The following is a 23,746-nucleotide window of genomic DNA, read 5'->3' as shown; positions in this document are numbered from 1 at the left end:
TTGATTATGGGAGATTAGATAAAGAGCTGGCAGTTCTCACTATAATAGTGAAAAACTAGATAATGTAAAGGGAACATGCTGAAAATTTTAGTCAAATTGCTCCACTCTCAACCGAGATATTAGCCCTTGAAATTTAGGCCTAGTCTCGATCATCATTACTAAAGTCGGTACGATAAAAACATAGTCTCGATTATCCACTTTTGGATTTAATCATCAATGAGCGTAGCAGATCGAATTCAATTCCAGTGAAAATCCAACACATAATAAAGATGGCATCGAGAGTTGATTATGGTCTGGATAAGTTAATTAATGTCTAATTAATAGTTTATATAACATTCCAGGCCTAAAGAAAGACCTGCAATAGACAGATTTACCTCTTGCATAATGTATGTTTAATATGATTAATACAATGACGTCATTATTAATGTGACGTCATAATGTATGTTTAATGATAAAAAAAAATGAAAATTAAATCAAATGGGATTTAACGTCCTACTGTTAATTCTGTTCCGACTGGGCTAATGAAGACGGGTATACGCGCTGTAGTGTGCTCCTCGGGAAATTTTGCCCGGACAGCGGCATTGCGACCTACTTTTATTGGGAATTCCAACTGTGAAGGGTTTTTTTTTCGTGCACTCCATTGTGTACATGGTCCTCGGGATTTCTTCCCATCTGAACGATCGAACGATTATACGTTGCCCCTTGCCAGGCGCTGCGTTCTGCATTACCCACAAGCGGGAACCAGGTTAGCGAGTCACTGATACACCGCTGCTCCCCGGAAATCTGTGTTGACAGTTCGGTACGCTAACAGACACCCCCCACCCAACCCCACTCTACAAATTAAAGCATCTTTCCGACTGGCGTACGTGTGAACCTAAAATTGCATCTGTATGAAGCTCCAAAGCAGTTTCATTGGCTATTAATGTATGTTATAAGACCCCAGAAGGCACAATCAGAATATTTCTCGGGAAAGGTTCCACTTGTCAGTGGGTGCAGTACGAAGTTCCTGGCAAGAACAGCTGTCTAGTCGTTCCGATGGTCCGAAAAACCTAGATCACTTGCACACTTTGGCGTGCACGTAAAAGGATCATTGTCTTTATTAACCCAGTCGGTGCAGAAAAGTAGGACGTTAAACGTTTCTATTTATGGGGTTAGAGACTTATTTGAGGTTTCTAAAGATGGAGTACAATGAATAGAGTCGCCTGTCCAACCTTGTGGTTTTCTCCAGAACTTCCGGTTTCCTCCCACTGCTAAAGACCCCTGCCCGCAAGCGAATTATTGAAATAAAATTGAACCATATGTTAGTCCCGAAATCGAAATAACAAGGTTTGTGTCAAGTGGAAGTTACCCCCCCCCCTCTCTCTCTCTCTCTCTCAATGGTTACTTGTAATTTGTGATATGTCTGATGTTTTAATTAGAGAACCATGGTAATTAAATCCATGTTGACCTAGAGAATTGAAATAAAATGTAACTGGCTCATATATACGTGTTTATATATATTTAAAGTATGAATATAAGTACATCCAGAATAGCTAGCATGGAGGTCGGGTGTTCGATCCCTGCATTGGCCGAGAAAGTTCATGCAGGACGGAGGGCCTGACAAGGACAGCTGTCTAGTCCTTTGGATGAGACGAAAAACCGAGGTCTCGTGTATACATTGGAATGCACGTAAAAGATCCCTTGGCAGTTGGAATTCGATAGTGGCGATAGTGGCGCTGCCCGGGCAAAATTTCCCTCATAGCACACTGTATGGCGTATGCCCGTTTTAATTAGCCCAGTATAGGAGCAGAACAGTAGGACGTTAAACCCCATTTCATTTCATTTACATCCAGAATAAGGAGCCACGGTGGCTCAATGAGTAAGACCTTGGCTCTCTAACCTAGCTGGAGATCACGTGTAAGATCACAACATCAATGTTGATTTAAATTGACAAATAATTCGTGTTTTCAATGTCGAAGACTTTGGATGATATTGAGAGAGAGAGAGAAATGGGGTTTAACGTCCACTCGACACAAACTAGGTCATTTCGGGACTAACGTATGGTTTTAATTTTATTTCAATAATTCGCTTGCGCGTAGGGGTCTTTAGCAGTGGGAGGAAACCGGAGGACCCGGAGAAAACCCTTGAGGTTGGACAGGCGACCCTACTCCTTGCCACGTACAACCGGGGATTCGAAGGATGATATTGAGTTAGAGACTTAGCTACTTTAAGTATAGCTATATTGTAATTACATTACAAGTGTTATGTATGTCTAGTATCTAAACCGTTGTTTGACTCACGTCAATATTTCACCTTTAATTCAAACAGAGCTGGTTATTTAGTTGAATGTGGCTTTTATAACAATTGACATCGCATATATTTAAAACAGTGACGTATTCAAGTTGGTATATTACTTAAATGGGTGGTAAATGTGCCGGGGGTCGGATTACCCACCACACAAACAGATAAATACCCACCACCGCATAAACAGATAAATACCCACCACCACATAAACAGATAAATACCCACCACCACATAAACAGAAATTTGCATATTATATGTACCCCTCCCCCAGGGGCGTGGGGACTCATGATTTTGTATGGGGAACAAGATCCCGTCCGGGTCCCCAAAAAACATTATTTATATGTGTATGCAGAACTCAACCGACATTACAGTGTAACGTTGATGTATTTGAACGTTTTTCTTTTTCAGTCGGATAAAAATTGAAACTTCCAGAGGGACCACAAGCTAAAACCGCAATTTTTTTGTACAATCAGGGACGATAATTCAGGAAGTTACGATCCGATATGCGCGAATTTCGATAGGAACCAAGATCGCTGGGTTATAAACATGCATGACAATAAATGTGACATCTAGAGTGTCCACAAGCCAAAAGTGATTTTCTGTACTATCAGGGGCCATAACCCATGACGTTATGGTTCAATACATTCCAATTTCGAAAGGAATCAAGATCATTGGGAGATAGGCCTATATTTCAAGTGTCGTCAAAATCGGATAAAAATTGTTACCTGTAAAATGTCCACAAACACATTGTGGACTGACAGGGGCGACGACAATATACGTCCCTATGAAAATGTGGGTGTATAAAAATGTTCATTGTTTTTTAAGTACTTGATATTAGGATTCCACATTTTCACAGCAACATAACAACATCAATATGGATTGAAATGGGCCAATATTGAATTCTAATTCATGTTTTTAATTTCGAATATTATGGATAATATTGAGTTCCTTTAAATCCAGGTTAGCCCATGTAAAAGAACCCTTGGCAGTTCAAATTTAAAGAGTAGGCCACATGGTGGTATCACGGCAAAATATCCCGATAGCGTACTGCACGTTATGACTGTGTCATATGCTCATCTTAATTGGCCCTGTGGGTGCAGAACAATAAAATGTTTAATCCCCATTTCATTTCATTTTTTGTTTTTTTTTTACCTGTACATCAAATGTTGGCACCAACTAATTAAGTAATATTGGAATTAAGATCAGGAATCACAGTTGGGTGGGGAAGGTTAAGTGCCGTACGTGGATGGGACCCCAGATTTTGATTCAAGCCCCACTTACATTTCCAAGCTTCTAGATCCGTCACTGGCCACGCCGTGACAAAACTTAAAATATTGTCTGTTCATTACCGAAGGAATGCAAGGGCGTGGTGACCACCAATCTGTTTAAAATACAAATCTATATTTCTTTTCGGTTTTTTTATACTTTCAATGGCCTACACTTCATGAAGATCTAACCGGTTGTTGCGGAAGGTCGCGTCACGGGTCATATGAGCTGCTTTTGACCCTATGGCGTCAGACATTGATTAATCAATCAGCATTGATGTTTCTAGTGGTTTACCCACAGTTCCGTTTACTGCACGCTAAGAACACGCCGTAATAGACCGTTTCGTTAGTTAATCCCTTACATCATCCAGAACTTGGGTTATATAACTCTTCCAGATCCTAGTGTAGTGAAGACAAGTAAAACGAAATTTTGAACTATAAAAAAAGAAACAAAATAGGATCTACATTTCAATCAGATTGGGTGATCACTGATTTTGCAGGAGGATCGTGATGGGAACTCAATCGAATTGCTCTAAACCAATATTACACAAAGATTGCCTTCTATCAACCTCTTCACTTAGCCATCAATGGAATGACGTGTCAGACCAATGACGACCCCTACCCCAACCCCCCAAAAAACAACATAATATGGAAATGACTATAAAATATATATTTTTCTTGTTTTAAAGGAAAAATCATTTTATACAATTATACATCAAAAAGTCATATATAAAAAAAATCAATTTCTATTGGCCCTTTTCTTGAAACATCTCCAACAATCAACTATTTCGATTAGAATTTGTCAGTTAAAGTTACAAATAAAACATCTATTAAGTATATATATATATAATTCAACATGCACCATCAGTTTTCGAAAAGCCGTTTTATTTTGCTTTCTCTGAATTTTTAAAAATTTTATTTCAGTTCTTAACAAGGCTTACTACATCATCAAAACATGACTAGTAAATACCAGGCTTAGTATGTGATTACAATTTTACCTTCTTTTTTTATATTTTATTCCAGTTTTAAAGGCTCAATACCACTCTTGTTGTAACTGAATAATATGTCCCAATCTTTATTCTGGTCAACAAATTGTACAATTTTACAATATTCCAATTAATTGATGATACAAATTTGAAACAAGGCTATTTTTTATTTTTTGGAGCTGTCAAGCCAGCAAGAGTGTTATTGTCCCTTTAACAAGGATACTGAATCTGATTAAAATACAGATCTATATTTCGTTTCGCTTTTTATACTTTTGATGGCCTACACTACATGAAGATCTGACCAGTTGTAGTGGAAGGTCGCATCAGAGGTCATATGACATTTGATTAAGCAATCAGCGTAGATGTTTCTAGTGTGTTACCCACAGTTCTGTGCACCTCAAGCCAAAAACTTGTGGTAACAGACTGTTTCATTGGCTAATCCCTCACCTCATTCAGAGTAGTATAGACAATTTTAAATCGAAATTTTGAACTATAAAAAATGAAACGAAATAGGATTTGTGTTTTAATCAGATTGCAAGGTACTAGAACATCAGCAAAATATGACTGGCTAATTACCACAACGCATAATAAATTTCATCAATTGACCACCAGAGGTCACAGTTAGACAAATTTTTATTTTATAAGTTAATTGCATAGATATTTGTTAGCTTAATATCTGCGACAATATAAATAATAAACATAAACAATTCTAATATTATACCACACTATAGTCATTATCAATCTACTGTGATTAGGTGTCAAGAGTTATTCCCCTTTGCTACATTATACCTCTAATGGTAGGTACTATTATGAAACTAACTATAAATGAGAGAATATACTTTGTATTTGGTTGATGAATTTATATGACAATATTAAATATTACAATTACAAATATATGTCTATTTGATGTCAGTACCATATATGTTAGATGTGGGTTATTTTTTATCAATGAGTGGATATGTTATCAATTATAAGTAAAGTTAATATTTCATTTCAATAAATGAATATGTTATTAATTATAGTTAATATTTCATGTCAATAAATGAATGTTATTAATTATAGTTAATATCTCATTTCAATAAATGAATAAGTTATTGATTATAGTTAATATTACATTTCAATAAATGAATATATTATTAATTATAACTATACAATGAATGAAGGTATAATGAAATATAATATTAAATACCGGTATATATATTTAGGGAATATATTTTTGACAATGTATAATATTATTTTTTAGAGACAATGTATTAAGGTGGTAAAATTATATTTATATAAAATGTCTAGAGACTTAAGCCTTAATCAATGAGCACATTTCAGTTCTAGACCTTTTAGCTGATATCGTATATAAAGCTTCACATTGCAAAAGTAGCAATCTTGTCTGCGATATTACCCAAGGTGGAAGCAGACATAAAACCCTACAAAAGAACAATCAAAAGCAGCGATCTACATTCACTTTCTAGCTTGCGGCAATAAAAAAAATTTGCTTCTGTTATCGGCCCAAAATCAGAAACTACCGATAGCATTGATTATTACATCACATGACAAGGCTTAATGCGAGAATTTCAAATTTTCTTAGAAAGTCAAAACATAATTATTTCTATGTCTTTTGCTCAATAGGATATCAAATCACTATTATACGATCATGGGCATTATTTCCCACCCTTAAAAATCTATGACACAGGAAATAACAATACAATTACCTCCCCTGTTTTGCTATTGACAGTATGGGGCAGCCATTTTCCAACGTTAGAATTTGAAGTTAAAAATGATATTTTTGCCAATTTCTCAGCTGGCAATAGCGAATTATAGGATTAATAGAATTATTCTTTAACAAGGTAGGACTGTTTATGAATACCATCTATTATAAGGCTTTATTTTAATACATTTTAAAAATATAACTTGAAAATTTGCAATTTCCGCTTTAAATAATCGGACAAGGCAAGTAAAGGAGGTTGATGAGTCTGACTCTAGACTATCCTCTTATAATACGCAATATTAAAGAGACAATCACAATAAATAAATAATTGGGTATAAAAACAGGTCAATATAAAGAGTAATTAAAGAGACAATTTGTTTAAAATAACTCAGCAGTGAAGAGAAAACAGCAGGATTCTCCAATCTCAAAAATCTATTAAGCCGAGTAATCCAGTTGGATTGAAAGCTTCCTTATATTTGTGGTTTTAGCCTAATCACTTGGTATATTTACTGGATTGCCGTACAATAAGATTAACAAACAATTAAATCGTGGCTTCAAATCAGGCAGAATATGACACTTAAGGCAGTTCTTCAAGAACAGAGGTCATATTCACTCATGGTGTATCTTTAGCTCAATTAGCTCTTCTATAATGCATCTTTAGCTCGATTTGCTCTTACGTAATGCATCTTTATCTCAATTAGCTCTTCCATAATGCATCTTTAACTCAATTAGCTCTTCCATAATGCATCTTTACCTTGATTAGCTCTTCCATAATGCATCTTTAGCTCGATTAGCTCTTATGTTATGCATCTTAAGCTCAATTAGCTCTTCCGTAATGTATCTTTAGCTCAATTAGCTCTTACATAATGCATATTTAGCTCTTATGTATCTTTAGCTCGATTAGCTCTTATGTAATGCATCTTTAGCTCAATTAGCTCATACTTAATGCATCTTTCGCTCTTACATAATACATCTTTAAATGATCGCGAAACAGCCGAGAGTCTGTGTTTCTCGTTTATATCTATAAGCAGCACTGGATGGACAGTTATTACATACATATTATAAGAGATATACAAAAACATATCAATAAATCATTAAATACTAAACAAACTATTTACACTATTATAATCAGAAATCATAAAATACAACACATAACAAATATGGTTAATAAATTATTGCAAATATTTTACACAAAATTATGCTGTTAATTAAATAGGCATTTATTTGTTCGAATTAGCTTATAACAATAGATGTTTACTGATAATCAGTTTCAAAATAAAATAACATTTATTTATCTTTTCAACTTGTTATTGTTAGCCCTTTATAGTAGACCACTTCATCGAAATGCCTGAACTGTCGCAAAAATACTGCTGCCTCTTGCACCTCATGTGAATCGTTGTGAAATGTTTAAGGTCGGTATTTCGATGACTCTAGCAGTTGGAGGTGGTCTAATGTTTAAGGATCATATACCACTGTGTGGGTATTTCGATGACTCTAGGGGTTTGAGGTGGTCTAGGGAGCAGGAGAGACTCATGCGATTTTGAAAAAATGAGCTAAATATTTCTCTAATTTGGTTCAGGGAACTGGGGTAGTCAAAGGGTTAATTAGGTATTTCGATGACTCTAGCAGTTTGTGGCGGTCTAGGGAGCAGGAGACTCATGCGATTTTGAAAAAATGAGCTAAATATTTCTCTAATTCAGTTCAGGGAACTGGGGTAGTGAAAGGGTTAATTAGCACTCCATAATCACATGCAGGATAGTTTCTATCGTATCATCAGAAAAACAGGAAGTCAAATATCATTTTCTTACATACAGAAACAACAGCAGTAGTATGTCTAAATTCTAACAGAATTCAAGAAAACAATCTTAAACATAAAACATAATATTAATTAACATAAGCCAACAAAACAATTTACTTCCTATTTCAGCGATATGAAATATTAATTAATAAGCCAACAGGAAACTTTATTTCCTATTTCAGTAGTAAGAAATATTAAATACTTTATTTCCTATTTCAGTAGAAAAAAATATTAATTACTAAGTCAACAAGAAAATTTACTTTCTTCATACTTCACTAATAATTCACAAACACAACTAGGCTTAATCTTTAATACAAAATGATCAATTCTGTTTGTTAAATCAACAAAAATCAAGTAAGAGGACCGTATAATCTTCCATTTTTCACCACTCCTATATAATTGATCAATTCTCTTCGTTAAATCCATAGATACCAACGATCAATTCTCTTCATTAAATCATGGATAAATATATTAATAGGTCGATATCCTTCTCAGAACAAGAACCAATTCTTTATCCCTCCTAATCAGCCAACAAGCAGAATCCATCATGGATATAATTTATGCTGTTGATCGTTATTTGTGGGATGTTTATTCTCTTGTCAACTACAATACTGTGAAAGTTGAAACTCTATTAGGAATAGTAGTCCAAGATATCTCAATTCTGTTCAGCCATGTCTCATTTTAAATCTGATTAAGAGAGAGAGAGAAACTAAGTCATTTTGGGACTAACATATGCTTTAATTTTATTTCAATAATTCACTTGCGCATAGAGGTCTTTAGCAGTGGGAGGAAACCGGAGGACCCGGAGAAAACACACGAAGTTGGAAAATCTGACTGAATCCAAGCTGGGAGAATTATTGTAATATTGTGTAATTTATTTGTAACTGGGAGAGGGGTTTATATAGGATTTGCCTGTTCCCTAATCCCTTAAGTTTCTGAATAAATATCGTTTATAAAAATAAAAGACTGTTGTTTTTGTTTTCTTAATCAATTTTGAACGTAGATTAAGCCATGAAATGTTGAAGATTGTCTGAACAAGAATGCAAATGACAACTTGGCAGCTTTAACATAACCTATTTGATCTAATTCGTAAAAGAGTCAACATTAACAAAATATACTAGGAATATATTTTTGAACACATTATGCAGATTATGTTATAAAGCGAAATTTATTCGGTTGGTGTTGACGTTAAGTTCGTGTTTCTGCGTATGGTCAGTTTAACTTCGCCGTCAGGTAGAAACTTGAGATGATTCCATGCCTCGTAATGTCGCATCGCTCTAAAATCCATGTCGTTAACTTGTAGAATCTGATCTCGTACTTGAAGCTGTCCACATTTCTCTGCTGGTCCACCTTTAAATATAAAATATCATAAATTAATATTGAATTGAGAGAGTTGGGGAGAAAGTGGCAGAGTATGAGAGAGATAATTATAAATTTACCCTTAAAGATCCTCTTGATAATTATAAATTTACCTTTAAAGATCCTCTTGATAATTATAAATTTACCTTTAAAGATCCTCTTGATAATAATAAATCTACCTTTATGGATCCTCTTGATAATAATAAATTTACCTTTAAATACCCTCTTGATAATCATAAATTTACCTTTAAAGATCCTCTTGATAATTATAAATTTACCTTTAAAGATCCTCTTGATAATTATAAATTTACCTTTAAAGATCCTCTTGATAATAAATGGACCTTTAAAGATCCTCTAAATAATAAATCTTCCTTTAAAGATCCTCTAAATAATAAATCTTCCTTTAAAGATCCTCTAAATAATAAATCTTCCTTTAAAGATCCTCTAAATAATAAATCTACCTTTAAAGATCCTCTAAATAATAATAATTTGACCTTTAAAGATCCTCTTGATAATAATAAATCTACCCTTAAAGATCCTCCTGATATTAATAAATCTACCTTTAAAGATCCTCCTGATATTAATAAATCTACCTTTAAAGATCCTCTTGATAATAATAAATCTACCCTTAAAGATCCTCCTGATATTAATAATTCTACCTTTAAAGATCCTCTTGATAATTATAAATTTACCTTTATGGATCCTCTTGTTAATAATAAATCTACCTTTATGGATCCTCTTGATTGATAATAATAAATTTACCTTTAAATACCCTCTTGATAATTATAAATTTACCTTTGAAAATCCTCTTGATAATTATAAATTTACCTTTGAAAATCCTCTTGATAATTATAAATTTACCTTTAAAGATCCTTTTGATTATTATTGGCATATCTCCTCTTGGTGATCCGATTCCACCTTCAAGACAGAACCCTACTCCTGTTACACCTTTCGTCATGACAACCTCTACTGGTTCACCTGTTGCGTAATCAGCGTAATTTGCTGCACTATAAGATGGTGTGGTGGGCGTAGTTGGGGTCATCGGAATAGTGGATGTTTTAACAGGTTCAGAATCTACAAGAAACAAGATTTACTGTATTATTGATCTGACAGGCTGGCCTAGAAATAATCAACTAGCACCTGACATTTTGAAATGAAATGAAACAGGGTTAAACGTCGTACTGTTCTGAACCAATGGGACCAATGAGAGAGAGAGAGAAATGGGGTTTCACATCCACTTGACACAAACTAGGTCATTTCGGGACTAAGACATGGTTCAATTTTATTTCAATAATTTGCTTGCGCGTAGGTGTCTGGGAGGAAACCGGAGAGCCCGGAGAAAACCCACGAGGTTGGACAGGCGACCCTTCTCCTTGTCACGTACAACCGGGGAATTGAAACCCCGCCAGTTGACGGGACCAATGAAGACGAACATGTCTCAAGAAGTGTGATATATATGAGATAAATTTGGCACAGATGGCACTCTTTTTCAAATTCTAACTGCCAAATGTTATTTACGTGCAAACCAATCTCCCATTGTAACGACTGCTGTCCTGCACCACTGACAAAGGGGAAACCATGCTGGAAAAATCTGGAGATCTTTCTCCGCCACTGGTGGGATCATATCAAGGACCCCCTGGTTAGCTAACCAGCGCTTTACTCATTGAACCACCACAGATCCCTCGTCAAACAAATCTCCAAACCATATAATACTCACACCTGGGATCCAAACCACGAAAGCAAGCCAGAGGTGACCGGTCAGCTAGAGCTCAAAGCACAAGACACCAATCACTCAATGGAAATGAAATGGGGTTTAACGTCCTACTGTTCTGCTCCGAACTGGGCTAATGAAGACGGGCATACGCCATACAGTGTGCTATGAGGGAAATTTTGCCCAGACAGCGGCACTACGGCCTACTCTTATATCGAATTCCAACTGCCAAGGGATCTTTTACGTGCACGCCAATGTGTACACGGGACCTCAGTTTTTCGTCCCATGCGAACGACAAGACAGCTTTCCTTGTCAGCCCCTCCGTCCTGCATCACTAACAAGGGAGAACGACGTCGGAAAATCTGGATGAACTTTCTCGGCCAATGCAGGGATCGAACACCCGACCTCCAGGCTAGTGAGCCAGCGTCTTACCCACTTAGCCACGTGATCCCCCCACTCAATGGAACCCCTCCTTGTCCTTCATTACTTACAAGCAATAAGAGAGAGAGAGAGAGAGAGAGAGAGAGAGAGAGAGAGAGAGAGAGAGAGATGAGATATGGGATTTAACGTCCACCCGACACAAACTAGCTCATTTCTGGACTAACACATGGTTCAATTTTATTTCATTAATTTGCTTACACATAGGAGTCTTTAGCAGTGGGAGGAAACCGGAGGACCCGGAGAAAACCCACGAGGTTAGACAGGCGACCCTACTCCTCGTCATGTACAGCTGGTGAATCAAAACCACACCAGTTGACTCAATGATAGACCTTATGATACAACATGCACATGCTAACCATTCGGCCATTCACACCCCCTACAAACAATAAACATAATTACTTACCTTTAGAAATGTTTAAAGACAAGTGTTTGGAGTTATCTCCCCTGGACAGTACTAGTACAACTGTTAGACATGGTGTTTCTAAAGCTTGTTGTATATCTTGTATAGTTCTATCATCTACAGATTTACCATTCACAGATAATAAACAATCTAATACATGTACTTTACCATCAACGCTTGCTAAACCATCTTCACTTAATCCTGATACCTGTAATATAATAATCTTATTTAAAATACAGATGTGACGTCATCCTTTGATGTTGGAGTACCATTATTTAAAATAATCGTACAGGCAATGTGCCAAGCGTAACTTGGTAAAATATTGAACTCGAGTGACGTGTTTCATTGCAAAGCATGTGCAAGTGTCTGTATTTTAAGTTGTTTAATGGTCTCGAGCTTAAGACATTGCGTAATATATTGTAAAAACTGTTGTTACAATATATTACTTAATGTTTCGCTCTCAACCATTAAACAATACATACTTAATCCTCATACCTGTTTATAATAATATACCTAATCCCGATACCTATCATACAATAATCTTATATACCTAATGGGGCATTATGGGAGATTGGATAAAGAGCTGATATTTCTTACTATAAGAGTAGAAAAGTTGATAACGTAAAGAGAATATGCCAAAAATTTCAGTCAGAATGCTCCACTGACTCTGAACTGAGATATTAGCGATTTAATTCTAGAGAGTGAGAGAAATGGGGTTTAACATCCACTCGATACAAACTAAGTCATTTTGGGACTAACATATGGTTCAATTTTACTTCAATAATTCGCTTGCGCCTTGGGATCTTTAGCAGTGGGAAGAAAACCCATGAGGTTGGATAGACAACCTACTCCTTGTCACATACAACATGGGAATAGAAACCACACCAGTTGTCTCAATGAAAGACCTTATGATACAGCGCGCACGTGCTAACCAATCGGCCATCCAACCCCCCAGTATGTTTAATCCTGATACCTTTAATAATACAATAATCTTTATAATTAAGAACTAAATACCTACAATACAATAATCTTAACTATTTTAACAAGATAAATGAAATGAAATGGGGGTTTAACATCCTACTGTTCTGCTCCTATACTGGGCAAATGAAGACGGGCATACGCCATACAGTGTGCTATGAGGGAAACTTTGCCTAGGCAGCGGCACTATGATTTGCTCTTATATCGAATTCCAACTGTCAAGGGATCTTTTACATGCACGCCAATGTATACACGGGTCCTCAATTTTTCATCCCATCCGAACAACTAGACAGCTGTCCCTGTCAGTATCTCCATCCTGCACCACTGACAAGGGAAAAACAGGTCGGAAAATCCCAATGAACTTTCTTGACCTATGCAGTGATCAAACACATGACCTCCAGGCCAGGCTAGTGAGCCAGCGTCTTACCCACTTATCCACCGTGACCCCCCTTAATCCTGTAATTACAGGTAATTTTAAGGACTAACAATTAAATTGTTCTCTCGATAATTTTGTCATGTAATCAAATGAGATGAATGGAACAATAATTGTTGAATGTCTAAAATCTCTGATGTGTTTTAAATGGTTTGAATCACCAGTAATATGTTGTTATCTTTTCTGTCATGAGTCATCTCCATATCAAATATTGATCTGAATCTCTTTCTAGCCACAAATTACTTCAACACAGTAGAACTAGAAGGGAGAGAGAGGGAGAGGGAGAGGGAGAGAGAGAGAGTAACATCCACTCGACACAAACTAGGTCATTTCGGCACTAACATATGGTTCAATTTTATTTCAATAATTCGATTGTGCGTAGGTGCCTTTAGCAGTGGGAGGAAAGTGGAGAACTCAGAGAAAGCCCACGAAATTGGACAGGTTACCCTACTCCTTGTCATGTACAACTGGGGGAATCGAAACCACACCAGTTGACTCAGTGACAGACCTTATGATATAACTCACATCCAACCTCCCCAGTGAATAAGAAAAATATAAATTAAAATAAAAATAGAACTTACGAGAATCTTGCCATGTGATCCTTTCTTCAATTCTAATCCAACTTTATCTGTTGGTTGGTTTCGATGTAATAGAGCTACAATAATTTGATCGTGGATTGAGCCCCCTGTTTTATCCATCGTTTGATTGGCTAGATCAACCAGTCTTTTCAGTTCCTCTGGTTCAATCAGAGAAATGTTCGAAAAATCGAGAAACTCGAAGGAAGTGTTGGCTTTACCTTCTAGAACACTAGAATCTTTATCGTTTGATAAGAACGACCAGTCTCTTTTACTTGATGATACTTTGAAAGCCTCGTTGGTTATATTGGGTCCGTTGCTCGTTATTGATATATTTACGTATTCACTGGTATCTAGTAGCGTGCTTACATTTGAAGTGTCAGATTTAATCGAGCTATCGATATCGATATTCTTTGTCACTAACTGCTGTGTTCCTTGACCTCGTGCTGGAGTCGATGAAAATATTTTGGCTGATTCTTCGTTGTTTTGGTCAGTACTGGGCAATGATTGCTGGAAACTTGAAACCTGATTGGATGAAGTAGTAGAGTTATTTGTTATATTTGATATATCTGACATGTTGCTCTGCCTTTCCGAAACAGGGGAGACAACTACAGGCTTAGCAGAAAATAAATTTTCATTTGAGTCTAATAAATCGTTTTTGCCATCGATCTGAACATTATTTACATTGGTGCTAACAGAGTCATTTGTGATATCAACATTAATGGCAGAATTTTTTGTGACGCGTTGATCGGCGGCCCCCATGGTGTCGTAGGCTGATACAACACTTAGATCTTCATGCTCAGGTGCACATGCAGAATTTGACATATAATTATTTTCCACAAAATCCAAAGGATCAACGCTGCTACCTTCGGTTTCTGTGGTAACAAGAGTATCAGTATTGCTACTCATAGTTTCCGTGGCAACTAAGGTATCAACATTACTGTTTATAGTTTCGTTATTATCAAAACCGTTCACATTTTTCTGGTATTCATTTTTATCGACACGGATCACAGAACTACTTTCAATTTCATTGTTTACGGTTATTGCACTTTGATTGTCGGGTAATTTATCAGGGGAGATTACTCCAATCATATTAGGAACAGACGACACATTCGTTACAGTCTCTATTTCAATTTCTTCTTCTTCTTGCATGAAAGAATTATCAGTAACCAGATCTGGTTTTGGTAAATCGTCCATCTTCAATGTTGGGATTAAATCATTTGACATAAATTCAACTAAATCTGGGGGGTCTTCAATGCTTCCCATCATTGATACAGGAGGAGGAATTGACATCATTGGCGGGGGAGGGGAGGAGGGAAGTGGTGGAGGAGGGGCATCAGGTAATGGGGGAGGAGAGGGAGATTTCTCGCTGTCGGCAGTTTCAGGGACTGATATGTTGTTCTGAACAATAATATGATCATTTTGAAGATTGTTTGACAATTCAGATGGGCATTGACCACCATCAACAACATCATTAATAATATCTGGTTTGCTTTGATTCACTTCGGCAGAAACAGGAGAAAAAGATTCTTCGACTTCCCTGTCAACAATTTCCATTTCATGATTACATTCTATAGTTTCCTTATTTCCAACTTCTTCTGAAATACCATTCTCCTCTGACTGGATTTCTCCATTTGCCAATGAAGTCAAAAAAGAGTCTTTAGCACTATCGATTACTTTTTCTACCAGAGCAGCTGCAAAAGGTTCCACCACACTTTCTGACAGAAGGTTCTGATCCTCATTCACTTCATCTCCCTCCTCAGCAGATTGATAATCAACGAGTGAACTTTCCACATCTTTATTCTCCAAAACATCTCCATGACCAGGTTCTTTATCACCAGCTTTTTCAGAGTGAAGCTGTTGCATCTCTGTTGCTGCTGCTTCTTGGTTAGTTTCATCTTGAACCTTTGATGCATCTTCTTGATTTTCTGGTGGTGATGACTCAACCATCACTACTTTTTCAACTTGGATATCATCAAGGATCACTGGTGTGTTGTTATCGATCAGTGATTCTTTCTCAGTGACCTGCTGGGAATATTCTGGTTCGGAAACAATTTTGGTTTTTGGTTCAATATGCACAACAGTAGCAGCAACTATACCATCTTGGTTACCAGAATCCAGATTCAAGAGGCTGTCAAACTGGTCAGTTAGTGACTTCCTTTTTTCTTCATCGGTAGATTTAGATTTAGGGCTGACATATTCAACCTTCATTTCAGACGAAGAAGGTGATTCTTTTGAGAGCAAATTGTCCAAATCTGACTTAGTGCCGGAGACAAGTTCTGGTGATTTAGTGCTTTGTTTTGGTGAAGTGAGAGATTGCGAAGGTTTACCAGGTGATTGGTAAACAAGGTGTGGTTTTGTGCTTACAACATTAGACGGTGAAGACGTACATTCAACATTGGACATGCTACTGGAGGACTCCTTACCTGCGAACCATGATTGCTGACTTGGTTTCTTGCCCTTAGATTCGGATGGGAGATATGAGGGAGCTGTTAATTTTACTGTTGATTTGATTTCAACATTCTGATTTTGAGGACTGCCTTTGGGAGCTAGAGCCCTGTTCAACTTAACAGGATTGATTTTGGCAGGTTTTTCTGAAAGGTCTTGGAAAAATGGGCTACTGGGGGATAATGGTGATTGGGTGGATGAAGATGTTCTTCTCCTGGGGGCGGACAGATTTTCTTCTACAGATTGTTTCCTAATTTCCGTCCTTGTTATCTCAGTTGTGTTGTCTGTGTTGGCAATCTTCATAGAATAGGCACGGTTCTGATCTGTGGCTAAATCTCCCTTATTTGATACGGTTGTCGTGAAAACCATGTGTGGAGAATGTTTATCCTGTGCATAAGATCGTGATTTAACTTCAGGGGCTTTGCGTTCATCTTGAAAGAAGACATCCCGATCGGGAGAAGTTGATCTTATGGAAGCTGTGGAGTGTTCAGAACTGGAAGAGGTTCTACGTGATGTAATTGGTGGAGCAGCAGGTTTGGCTAAATCGGTCTGTCTTTGAATTTCAGTTTCAAACTTTTTCAACTTGTCTGTTAGTTTGAGTGTTTCAGCACCAGGTGATTTCTCTTTCTGTCGTGTTGAAACTGCAGACTCTTGGGGAACTTCAGGGACAGGTTTAGGAGCTCGTAATTTAGGTTTAGGTGCCACTGGAGGTGGACTTTTCACAGATTGAGGAAGAGTGTCTTCATCTATTTCTTTCCCCCAAGTTGCAGCAATAATTTTACTCTCGGCTCTTGATTTAGGTATATCGATTCCAAGTTTGGATTCTTTGGATTCCTTGCCCACAAAAATTTGGGTAGCATGAACTTTTGTGGTTTCTTGCCTAGGAGAAGTTTTGGGAGAGACTCTTGGCTTTGAATCTGTTTCATCCAACCTTGGTGACCGAGGTGAAAGACTGGGTGTACTGTCTGCAGATGATAAATCAGTCTTAATTGCGATTTCTTCCTCATGCCCGTTTTTAGCACTGGATGAAAGTATGTCAGTATTAACCTTTTTCACAGAGTCAATATTTTCTCCCGGTGTGTTAGAAATGGAAGCACCATTAGTGGTTCCGTTAGTAGCAGGGGTTGACGGGGCATCAGGGGCATTCTTATCGAAGGGAAATTCCACATGAGTTTCAGATTGTTTATCTATCGAAACTTTACGATACGTTGGTGCCGCCACAGGCGAGAATTTACCCTCTTTTATCACAGCTAATCCTTCTGCAAAAGACTTGGCAGTTGTTGGAGAACTTTGTGCTCCAAGACTTGAGAATGGTTTAGGGGAAAGACGAACACCATATTTAGTAAATCCAGTGTTTGCAGGAGATCCTGGTGAAAGCTCCATACTATCGTCTAGTGTTGTATCAGTGTCAATTGTTAACGGACCTGAAAAGAGAAAAGATCTTTAAATCTATAGCAACAGTAAAGATAGGTTGTCAGGCAGCGAAACATACGCCAACATCCGCTAAGTCGTCTGGGCAGTCAACAAGTGTTGTAGCATATGTTTTCTTCTGTCAGTAAAGAGAACATTTAGGACACATGAAAATCTGATTACGAATAATAACCCATGAAGTAATTATCGGAAATCATTGAAAATGAAAAGGATTCTTTGTCTCATGACCTTAAGCGCTGTGTATAAATCTAAAGTCAATCGAATATTAACTTCAGCCTGTGGAGCGTCCACAAGCAATTGTGGATGCTGTTTTTTATAGTTCAAAATTTCGTTTTACTTTTCTTTACTACACTAGGATATGGAAGAGTTCTTATATTACCGCCATTCTGGTTGAACTACAAATCTAGTCCTAACTCAATTTTGATAATAAAAAAAAGTGAGTTACTAGGTTTTGGCTTTTGACGGGAGATCTCTCTATCTCTCTCTCCTTAATGTAGAACATTAAATCCTATATCCATATAGGCATATCACATGTTAATCTCAAAATGGAACACATATCTGGTTTTAAACCTGCTAAACCACACTTTCATATCTCTCCCTCTCTCTTTCATTTTTTTCTTAAATCTAAGAATAAAATGCCAAGTGAGTTGAACCCCATTCACGAATTATTTACATGTATTTTGTTGATTTAAAAAGAAAGTAATTTGTGACAAAGAAATCTAAAATAAATATTGACACACCATGTCTATATTGACGGAACAACGACAATTAAACATTTACTAAACGTTTTACAACCACAAAAATTATTCATTTAACTTTCGTCTTGACCTGGTATTCAAAAGAAAGGGGTCCATTAGGTGCTGTGTTATTTTATGGCGTTTGTCTAATTTTTGTTATATTTCTGATACATCATGGGTTGTTTGCTGTTCTGACATGTTGATGAAAGTAGCGGAACGTTTGTTTTCTGTTAAAAATAACATATTGAATTCCAATGATCTGATTTCGATGGAGCAAGTTCTCTAGGACTAAATGTTCATTTTGATAGGACATGAAATAGAGTTGAATGTCCTACTGTTCTGCTCTGACTGGGCTAATGAGCTAATGAAGATGGGCATATGCCATACAGTGTGCTATGAGGGAAATTTTGCCCGGGCAGCAGCACTCTGGCCTACTCTTATATCGAATTCCAACTGCCCCGCGATCTTTTATGTGTACGCCAATGTATTAATGGGTCCTTGGTTTTTTGTCCCATCCCAAAAACTATTCAGCTGTCCTTGTCAGGCCCTCCGTCCTGCATCACTGACAAGAGGAACCATGCCGGAAAATCACAATGAACTTCCGCGGCCTATGCAGGGATCGAACACACGACCTCCAGGCTAGCGAGCCAGCATCTTACCCACTTAGCCACTGTGGCTCACCATTTTGATAGAAGTTATTAGTTTTATACAGGTAGTTTTGTTTCTGATGTTAATAACTGACCGTTCCATTTTCTGGGCAAAATTACCTTCATAGCAATAAAATGAAATGGGGTAAATTTTGCTCCGACAGCAGCACTATGGCATACTCTTTCGAATTCCAACTGCCAAGGGATCTTTTACGTGCACGCCAATGTGTACACAGGACCTCAGTTCTTCCTACCAGACCAGGCCTTCTGTTCCCAACCACTGATAAGTCGGAACCATGCTGAAAAATCCTGATGAATTTTCTCGGCCAACACCGCGATCGAACATGGGAGTCACAGCAGCTTCCGTCCTTCATTGCACAATGCATGATTTATGCCCCTTCTTAGCCCCTGTTGGTTTAAGTCGGAGAGGGAGAGAGAGAAATGGGGTTTAACGTCCACTCGACACAAACTAGGTCATTTCGGGACTAACACATGGTTAATTTTATTTCAGTAATTGCTTGCACGTAGGTGTCTTTAGCAGTGGGAGGTAACCGGAGGACCTGTAGAAAACCCACAAGGTTGCACAGACGACACTATTCCTTGTCACGTACAACTGGTGAATCAAAACCACGCCAGTTGACTCAATGACAGACCTTATGATACAGCACGCACATGCTAACCATTCGGCCATTCAACCCCCCTCATAAAATGTCAATGGAACATGAAACCCAAATTTCATTCCACTCCATAAAGTTGACCATAAAAATTATAACAAAAGTCTATGAACACAGAAAGCATTCCTTTACCTAAAGAAATCTAATTGACACAAACGATATTTCAAATGTCCCGTTTAACTTGAGAATGTATTTCTACGGCCATTGTTGACACAACATCAATTAAAGTTCTACTGTTTGACGACTTATTTACATTTTAACTGTCACCTTGAAATATTTTAACACAGTATAAAATGGCAGAAATCATGCACTTCAAAAACACAAATTTTAATCAATACAACAAAAACACCATGTGGGATACTCACGTACAAAAATGATTTAAAAACTAGAAGCATACACTGAGTGTTTTATAGGGGAAGCAGAAAAATAATGTCATTGAGTGGAAAAATACAGTTACACCTTCCTGGGTTCAAATTCTGTATGTAAACAATACTGAGATTTTTTCAGCCATGTTCTCATATGTCAGGAGGGGTGGCTGATTGGTCGAATGGTTTACCGCATGCTCTTTAGATCATAAGGCCTGTCATCGAGTCAAGTGGTGTGGTTTCGATTCCCCCGTTGTAGGTGACAAGGAGTAAGGTCACCTGTCCAACCCCGTGGTGTGGTTTCGATTCCCTGCTTGTACATGACAAAGAGTAGGATCGCCTGGAGTGGTTTCGATTCCCCCACTTGTATGTGACAAGGAGTAGCATCGCCTGTCCAACCTTGTGGCTTTTCCACGGGTACCCTGGTTTCCTCCTGCGTGTAAGCGAATTATTAAAATGAAATTGAACCATATGTTAGTCTGAAGATGACCTAGTTTGTGTCGAGTGGCTGTCTCTCTCTCATTTGTCAGGAATTGTGCCAACAGGACTTTTAGTAAAAGTGTTACCTAGTTATTTGGATAGGACAAAAGTGACGTTCTGTTCGAAATAACCCTTGACAACTGGAAAATTCGACAATGAAATGAAATAGAGTTTAATGTCCTACTGTTCTCCTCCGAACTGGGTTAATGAAGACGGGCATATGCCATACAGTGTGCTATGAAGGAAATTTTGCCCGGACAGCGGCACTACAGCCTACTCTTATATCGAATTCGAACTGTCAAGGGATCTTTTACGTGCACGCCAATCTGTACACAGGACCTCGGTTTTTTGCACCATCCGAACGACGAGACAGCTGTCCTCGTTGGACCCTCCATCCTGCATCACTGACAAGGGGGGGAACCATGCCGGAAAATCTGGATGTACTTTCTCGGCCAATGCAGGGATCGAACACCCGAACTCCAGGCTAGCGAGTCAACTTTTTACACACTTAGCCACTGTGATCCAAATTCGACAATGAGTAGGTGACAAATAACACCGCTATCTCGGTAATATTATTCTCTCTTGGGACCAGAGAAGAAAGAAAAAAGGTTTAACGTCCTACTTTTCTGCACCAACTGGGCTAATGAAGACAGTCATGCGCCATGCTGTGTGCTATGAGGAGAATTTTGCCCGGACAGCGGCACTACGGCCTACTCTTATATCGAATTCTAACTGTCCAGAGAAGAAAAACTCAACCATATTTTTTATTCATGCACATTTCCATTATTCAATGAAATTTTCGAAAAAATACAATGTTGGTCTTAAAATAACCAAAGTATTATTATTATTATACAATTCCTCAACTTCTACAATTTATTTAAATACTAAAATAATTTAGGTGTTTATTTTTAAAAGAATCTGTGTGAGTTTCATATGACTCATTGGCTCATCATAGCAAGAAGAATTCATGAAGTCTTAACCATCTCTACACACTGCCAGGAATTCAATCGTTTAACAAATATTGGAAAGAAAGATTTTAAAAGAATGTAACATTAAGTTCTAACATGCAGATTCATGGCTCCATAAATCTAACTACCTACAGAGTAAACATATTAACATCTGTTTCTTGCGGAACTTCTACACATTATAGAATTCATCATCCAAGGTTTTAAAAATTGATTCAATTAGAAATTCTTAATTCAGAAAAAAAAACGTTTAACTAAATTTACTTCTTCATGACTGTAAACCCCATCTTGTAGTCCCACTTGAAATTTAATTAACGCGCAATTATTATATTCTCTAAATGAGGTAAAAACACATGTCCGACTACTAAACGGGATGTTAAATATTCTAGAAGCATAACATCTGAGTTTTATTATGAATCTGTAATTTATATAAAACAGTTATTTCACTATTTAGGACAGCACTTAAGTTTATTCATTTCATTCAAGAAAAAGTTCAGAAATAATTTAATGCTATATATTATTTAAAAGGTTTGTATTTCTTCTCAGCTGTAATTATAAGTTTATTTCAGAATAAGTGATTTAACTAATTTCCAAGCCATGAATGTGTAGGCAGGCTATTAAATAATGTATAAATATTTGCTGGCACAGTTTCTTACTAAATAATTTTCCTGAATACTTTAGAAATAATTCAAAGAGAGAGAGAGAGAGAGAGAGAGAGAGAGGGAGGAAGGAAACCGGAGTATCTGGAGAAAACCCACAAGGTTGGACAGGCGACCCGACCCTACTTCTTGTCACCAGAAATTAAATGCTTGTAAATTGGACACTCATTATCAAAATTGAATGGTCAGCTTTAAACTGGAGACAAGTACAAATTAGATGATTTTGGGTGATTTTAAATGAATTTTACAAATTTTTAATCAAAGATTTGATATTAAACGAATGTGAAAGAAATTAGTGCTAAATACACAAGATTAAATGATACCCAGGTTACAGTGAGAAGATGAACATACCTGACCAGTGGTAGAACCTAGTTTTAAAGTATCAAGTTGGACTGATGGTAGTATAATAATGGTTACTATGGTATTGATATGGTTACTAGGGAGATTAGTATAAGGGTACCATATGTTATTTAAAGTGCATGTTTTATGTGTGGTATCTTCCTGTATCTATATATCCTTCAAACATCAATTTCATCAGGTCATTAGGTTTTAACACTCGGTTCTCACATTCACATCCGAACTCTCCATCTTAGTTATCGGTGCCTTACATAAGGCTAAGTTTTTGTGTGATTATTGCTTTTAGAGCATCTATTGCACACTACAATACTGTGAACATGGAATATCTAAAAATGGTTAAATTCTGTTCAGAGAGAGAGAAATGGGGTTAAACATCCATTCAACACAAACTACGTTATTTCGAGACTAACTTATGATTCAATTTTATTTCAATAATTGGCTTGCTCGTAGGGGTCTTTAGCAGTGGGAGGACCCGGAAAAAACCATGAGGTTGGACAGGCGACCCAAATCGAAACCACAGCAGTTGACCCAATGCCAGATCTTACGATACAGCGTGCATACGTTGACCATTCGCCCCCCCCCACCCACACTCAATTTGATCAGCCTTTTCTTAATCTGCTTGAATCCATGCCAGAAGATTATGTACCGTCAATACCTACATTCATTTTGTTAATTTGAAAACCCAACTCCTTTTAACATTTAAATGTGAACCAGTGCATGCCAGGATATATGGGTACATCATAAACGCTTCATACAAACAAGATGGTTCCCTCAAAGCCAAAAAATATTAATTTGTCTTATCAGTAATGTGAACCAACTTTATTCTGGCTCTAGGCCCAATGATCTAAATCTAAATGCCACAATTTGTTATCCTGATTTAAAATATAAATATTTTTCTGCTCGGTAAAATGTACTTAAGCAGACTATCCTAAAATATATTTGAATGAATCATTTTTCAAGAATCTGAACAGTTACTTATTCATATGTTCAGAAATAAAATTGTAGAATTTAAAAGTATCAGAAATGAAATGAAATGAAATGGGGTTTAACGA

General features: G+C 37.1%; 1 protein-coding gene across 3 annotated transcripts in view; it reads right to left on the bottom strand.

Moving 5' to 3' along the window:
• Positions 1 to 8,242: 8,242 nt before the first annotated feature.
• LOC126817080 (PDZ domain-containing protein 2) overlaps positions 8,243 to 23,746 on the bottom strand; it is a 66,116-nt gene continuing 50,612 nt past the window's right edge. For 2 of the 3 annotated variants that reach the window (XM_050543867.2, XM_050543870.2), the window contains 4 exons: positions 13,938 to 17,803; positions 11,949 to 12,153; positions 10,255 to 10,467; positions 8,243 to 9,384 (listed from right to left, as the gene is read on the bottom strand). In XM_050543867.2, coding sequence (XP_050399824.1) covers positions 9,203 to 9,384; positions 10,255 to 10,467; positions 11,949 to 12,153; positions 13,938 to 17,803 — 4,466 coding nt within the window. In that variant the 3' untranslated portion in view covers positions 8,243 to 9,202. Of the gene's footprint in view, positions 9,385 to 10,254; positions 10,468 to 11,948; positions 12,154 to 13,937; positions 17,804 to 18,255; positions 18,344 to 23,746 lie in introns of those variants that run through there. The other variant, XM_050543871.2, reaches the window with a different exon arrangement.

The sequence above is a fragment of the Patella vulgata genome, chromosome 4, assembly GCF_932274485.2.
Source record: "Patella vulgata chromosome 4, xgPatVulg1.2, whole genome shotgun sequence".
NCBI lineage: Eukaryota > Metazoa > Mollusca > Gastropoda > Patellidae > Patella > Patella vulgata.
Note: the sequence above shows the minus strand (reverse complement) of the source record. Positions and strands in the feature narration are given on the sequence as shown.